The sequence below is a fragment of the Salvelinus namaycush genome, unplaced genomic scaffold, assembly GCF_016432855.1.
Source record: "Salvelinus namaycush isolate Seneca unplaced genomic scaffold, SaNama_1.0 Scaffold331, whole genome shotgun sequence".
NCBI classification, from domain to species: Eukaryota; Metazoa; Chordata; class Actinopteri; order Salmoniformes; family Salmonidae; genus Salvelinus; species Salvelinus namaycush.
In genome coordinates, this window is record NW_024060242.1 from 177822 (window position 1) to 183821 (window position 6000).

Here is a 6000-nt window from a genome sequence, read left to right on the forward strand (position 1 = left end):
ATAACACGTGAATCTGAAAAACAAATCAAGAGTTTAAGCGTGTTTTTTTTTTAACATAATTGACGTTAAAGGTATAAAAAACATATTATAAATATTTGTTTTATTAAAAAAAAGAACCCTGTTTGTAAGTTTTTAAATTATATCAAACTCAACCATTTATATTTTCCAGCAATGAAGACACCCATGTCACATGGTATGATGGGGTATGGAAAATGAGTCCACTTTGAGCCCCTTTTTATCTCTTGAATGTTTTGTCATTCAGGTTCCTGAAAGTCTCTGACCACTTCTACAATGAGCAAACGTACGCAAAGTTTTGTTTAAATCAAAAGGGATGCTGTCTAAAAGTGATTTGAATTCAAAATGGATTTTTTACTTGTTGGTCGGGTGTATCTGAATGTTGTGTTAGGGTGAGGGGGAAGGATTGTGTGGGTCTGGTGTGGGGGGATTGTGTGGGTCAGGTGTGATGGGGGGGGGGGGGGGGGGGGGGGGGGGGATTGTGTGGGTCAGGTGTGATGGGGGGGGGGGGAGACTGTGTGGATCAGGTGTGAGAGGAGACTGTGTGGATCAGGTGTGAGAGGAGGACTGTGTGGATCAGGTGTGAGAGGAGGACTGTGTGGATCAGGTGTGAGAGGAGGACTGTGTGGATCAGGTGTGAGAGGAGGACTGTGTGGATCAGGTGTGAGAGGAGGACTGTGTGGATCAGGTGTGAGAGGAGGACTGTGTGGATCAGGTGTGAGAGGAGGACTGTGTGGATCAGGTGTGAGAGGAGGACTGTGTGGATCAGGTGTGAGAGGAGGACTGTGTGGGTGAGGTGTGAGAGGAGGACTGTGTGGGTGAGGCGTGTCTAAATGTTGTCTCTGTCTGCAGGCTATAGCTCACTATGAACAGGCGGCAGACTACTACAAAGGAGAAGAGTCCACAAGGTAGGAACCATAGACAATATATCCATCATTTTTGGGGGGGAAAGGTCTTTTTTAAGGAGTAGGGCATTCCCACCCCTTTCTTAATTGTGTAGCTTAATTAAAGAGCTGGAACAGTGTTGGGGAGGAGGGGTCAGAGGGCACTGGTCCGGATTCCAACCCACACCGAGTCTGGCATACATGTGCCGGGGTCAGAGGCTTCTCCCGCTGGACCACACATCAGCTCTATGGGGTTTTATATCTATGGTGGGAGCTATGGAGAGACGGAAATGTAATGAATAGAGCCCACGTGACTCCTTACTGTGAGCTGATTGAGACACTTTTATTTGGGTTCTGTCCTGCTGAATCAGACCCTGTTTTATTTGGGTTCTGTCCTGCTGAATCAGACCCGGTTTTATTTGGGTTCTGTCCTGCTGAATCAGACCCGGTTTTATTTGGGTTCTGTCCTGCTGAATCAGACCCGGTTTTATTTGGGTTCTGTCCTGCTGAATCAGACCCGGTTTTATTTTGACTGTATGTTGTGTGACTGGTCGTCCTAATTTCTCTCTCTCTCCCTGTACCTCTACCTCCCTTTCTCCTTGTCCTCTCAGCTCTGCTAACAAGTGTCTTCTGAAGGTGGCCGTCTATGCAGCTCAGCTGGAGCAGTACCAGAAGGCCATAGAGATCTATGAACAGGTGACAGCTGACCAAACAGTGTTGCAGGAGGCAGTTCCTTGTAAATATGTTCTATGTAATTGTTATCGACTGTTAACAATCCTGTTTTGGTCTGTGTTTTTTCTTTTTTTTTTAAGGTTGGGACCAATGCGATGGACAGCACACTGCTAAAGTACAGCGCTAAGGACTACTTCTTCAAGGCAGCTCTCTGCCACTTCTGTGTGGACATGCTCAATGCCAAAGTAAACCCTAAAAACTGACTTCTGTCTGTTTTTCAAATCCTCCCCGAGGTTTCTAGGTTTCTTCTCTGACTAAACTGCTCTTTCTCCTGGCATCTAGCTGGCCTTACAGAAGTATGAAGAAATGTTCCCTGCCTTCTCAGATTCTCGTGAATGTAAACTGCTGAAGGTAAGGAAGTAGGTTGTTTTCTGATAGGGCCTCTGTTTTAGTCTTATCCAACCCCCTCGTCTTTTCTCTTAAGCCTTTCAACTCCAACATATATGTATTCTAACAGAATACATGTCTTTATTTCTCTGCAGAAACTTCTAGATGCGTGTGAAGAACAGAATGTTGATGTATATACTGATGCAGTGAGTAGTACTCTCAAAGTATTGTTTTGTGTCTTTTTATTTGTGAATGAGGAAGTCATTACTGAAGTCATGAAAATAAATGAAAAGATAGGGAACGCTGAACTGAGGAAGTCCCACATGAACTAAAACTGGAACCATTTTGAACAAGAAAGGGAAATCAATTACTAGAAACTGGAAGTTAACTTGTTTTCTTGTCTCACCTCCCTTCCTCCCTCCCCATCCTTCTCCTCATCGCTCTTTCTTTCTTTCTCTCCGTCTGTCCTTCTCGGGCCTCATCTCCCCCTCCATATCTCTCTCTGTCTGTCTCCATCTCCCCTCTCGCTCCATATCTCTCTCCGTCTGTCCTTCTCGGCCTCATCTCCCCCTCCATATCTCTCTCTGTCTGTCTCCATCTCCCCTCTCGCTCCATATCTCTCTCCGTCTGTCCTTCTCGGCCTCATCTCCCCCTCCATATCTCTGTCTGTCTCCATCTCCCCCTCCATATCTCTCTCTGTCTGTCTCTGTCTCCCCCTCCATATCTCTCTCTGTCTGTCTCTGTCTCCCCCTCCATATCTCTCTCTGTCTCTCTCCGTCTCCCCCTCCATATCTCTCTCTGTCTCTCTCCGTCTCCCCCTCCATATCTCTCTCTCTCCGTCTCCCCCTCCATATCTCTCTCTCTCCGTCTCCCCCTCCATATCTCTCTCTCTCCGTCTCCCCCTCCATATCTCTCTCTCTCCGTCTCCCCCTCCATATCTCTCTCTCTCCGTCTCCCCCTCCATATCTCTCTCTCTCCGTCTCCCCCTCCATATCTCTCTCTCTCCGTCTCCCCCTCCATATCTCTCTCTCTCCGTCTCCCCCTCCATATCTCTCTCTCTCCGTCTCCCCCTCCATATCTCTCTCTCTCCGTCTCCCCCTCCATATCTCTCTCTCTCCGTCTCCCCCTCCATATCTCTCTCTCTCCGTCTCCCCCTCCATATCTCTCTCTCTCCGTCTCCCCCTCCATATCTCTCTCTCTCCGTCTCCCCCTCCATATCTCTCTCTCTCCGTCTCCCCCTCCATATCTCTCTCTCTCCGTCTCCCCCTCCATATCTCTCTCTCTCCGTCTCCCCCTCCATATCTCTCTCTCTCCGTCTCCCCCTCCATATCTCTCTCTCTCCGTCTCCCCCTCCATATCTCTCTCTCTCCGTCTCCCCCTCCATATCTCTCTCTCTCCGTCTCCCCCTCCATATCTCTCTCTCTCCGTCTCCCCCTCCATATCTCTCTCTCTCCGTCTCCCCCTCCATATCTCTCTCTCTCCGTCTCCCCCTCCATATCTCTCTCTCTCCGTCTCCCCCTCCATATCTCTCTCTCTCCGTCTCCCCCTCCATATCTCTCTCTCTCCGTCTCCCCCTCCATATCTCTCTCTCTCCGTCTCCCCCTCCATATCTCTCTCTCTCCGTCTCCCCCTCCATATCTCTCTCTCTCCGTCTCCCCCTCCATATCTCTCTCTCTCCGTCTCCCCCTCCATATCTCTCTCTCTCCGTCTCCCCCTCCATATCTCTCTCTCTCCGTCTCCCCCTCCATATCTCTCTCTCTCCGTCTCCCCCTCCATATCTCTCTCTCTCCGTCTCCCCCTCCATATCTCTCTCTCTCCGTCTCCCCCTCCATATCTCTCTCTCTCCGTCTCCCCCTCCATATCTCTCTCTCTCCGTCTCCCCCTCCATATCTCTCTCTCTCCGTCTCCCCCTCCATATCTCTCTCTCTCCGTCTCCCCCTCCATATCTCTCTCTCTCCGTCTCCCCCTCCATATCTCTCTCTCTCCGTCTCCCCCTCCATATCTCTCTCTCTCCGTCTCCCCCTCCATATCTCTCTCTCTCCGTCTCCCCCTCCATATCTCTCTCTCTCCGTCTCCCCCTCCATATCTCTCTCTCTCCGTCTCCCCCTCCATATCTCTCTCTCTCCGTCTCCCCCTCCATATCTCTCTCTCTCCGTCTCCCCCTCCATATCTCTCTCTCTCCGTCTCCCCCTCCATATCTCTCTCTCTCCGTCTCCCCCTCCATATCTCTCTCTCTCCGTCTCCCCTCCATATCTCTCTCTCTCCGTCTCCCCCTCCATATCTCTCTCTCTCCGTCTCCCCCTCCATATCTCTCTCTCTCCGTCTCCCCCTCCATATCTCTCTCTCTCCGTCTCCCCCTCCATATCTCTCTCTCTCCGTCTCCCCCTCCATATCTCTCTCTCTCAGGTGAAGGAATATGACACTATCTCTAGGTTGGACCAGTGGCTGACCACTATGCTCCTCCGCATCAAGAAGACTATAGAGGAAGACGAGAGTGACCTGCGTTAATGGTCTTGATGTCACTAGACACCTAACCCCCCCCCCCCCCCCCCCCCCCTCCAGACCCCCTATACCCAAACCTCATCCACACCTAGGGCTGTTAAAGCGACCGTATTACCACCTCCCCAGCAGTCACCAGTCATGATTGCAGTCAAATTCCACATGAGTCAAGGTAACTAGGCTTCTCCAAAACGGCGCTGTGTTGCCGCTGATGGTAATTGATACTCAGCGCTCTATTGTCCCTGTAATCACTCAATGCAAATACAGCGGAGAATCAAATCAAACACTTCCTGAGAGCCCTGGCAGTCAGAGTTGAGCGGAATAGGATCACCTGATCAACCAGCCAGCTCCTCATAGCTGGTTGATGCATGGAGTTAAATATGTGCTCCTGGCGGGTCAACATTTCTACAGCCTACACTATGCAATGGCCTCTATTAAAAAGAGGAGGATCCTATCAGCTTTCTATAGGCCTACTATATTTATTTCTCAACTTTCCTAATATGAAGCACATTGCTTTGCCTTACGACCAGAGTAGCCTACCTGGCTGTCATGAAAAATGAACCATGGGAAAAGCGTCCTCCATTTGCCATTCAAGTGCATACAGATGACTTTATTAAAAAATAAATAATAATAATTGCTCGTTCAGACAGGTGCATGATAATGGCCCATTCTAAATCAGAACTCATTTCACACACATTATTTAGTATTTGTAAAGACAAAATTAAACGGAAAATAGTCTGATGGGTGAAAATATTGTCACTTGGGAATGATGCCAAAATTATTATTATTATTATAATAAAAATGATTCATTAATAATTAATTTATGGTGTAGGCTATATTAAACGGATTTATTAGACTTTTTAAAATGGAGACATTCCAATAGAAGCACGACAACGATGGCGTGTCGTCCCGGAGATGCTTAACGTGTTTATCTTCATTAACGGTCAATTTGGCGTGAGACCCGCAGTTATTTGCATGACAGTTACCAGTTGACAAAATGTAATGACCGTCACAGCTCTACCCCAGGGTTTCCCAAACTCGGTCCTCTGGACCACAAGGGGTGCATGTTCGGGGTTTTGCCCTACCACTACACAGCTGATTTTAAAATGTAAAACCAACTAAGCATCCAGCTTTAATCATTTTGAATGTGTAGTGCTAGGGCAAAAACCAAAACGTTTAGGGTCCCGAGAACCGAGTTACGGAAACGCTGCCATACCCCCCCCCCCCCGTTGCCTCAGGCACCACACCCTGGCGTCTGCTCTTCTCCTTACTCTTGTGCCTTTTTTAACAGCAGATAGCTCATCTTGCCTTTGCAGTGTGTATCTCTTCTCGCCTTTGCAGTGTATCTCCTCCTCATCACCCCGGTGTTGATCAGTCATCAACGCAGGTCCTAGTGCCTCTCCTGTTCCACAGACTCACCGTCGGTGGTTTACAGAGCTAGCCTCTCCTGTTCCACAGACCCACGGTCGGTGTTTTACAGAGCTAGCCTCTCCTGTTCCACAGACCCACGGTCGGTGTTTACAGAGCTAGCCTCTCCTGTTCC

At 48.9% G+C, this 6000-nt stretch overlaps 1 protein-coding gene across 1 annotated transcript in view; it reads left to right on the forward strand.

Annotated features, from left to right (window-relative positions):
* Window positions 1-5559, forward strand: part of napab (N-ethylmaleimide-sensitive factor attachment protein, alpha b) — a 28085-nt gene extending 22526 nt beyond the window's left edge. The window contains exons 6-11 of the mRNA XM_038985414.1: window positions 868-923; window positions 1511-1595; window positions 1712-1816; window positions 1914-1982; window positions 2114-2164; window positions 4365-5559. Coding sequence (XP_038841342.1) covers window positions 868-923; window positions 1511-1595; window positions 1712-1816; window positions 1914-1982; window positions 2114-2164; window positions 4365-4466 — 468 coding nt within the window. The 3' untranslated portion in view covers window positions 4467-5559. The remainder of the gene's footprint in view (window positions 1-867; window positions 924-1510; window positions 1596-1711; window positions 1817-1913; window positions 1983-2113; window positions 2165-4364) is intronic.
* The last annotated feature ends 441 nt before the right edge of the window (window positions 5560-6000 follow it).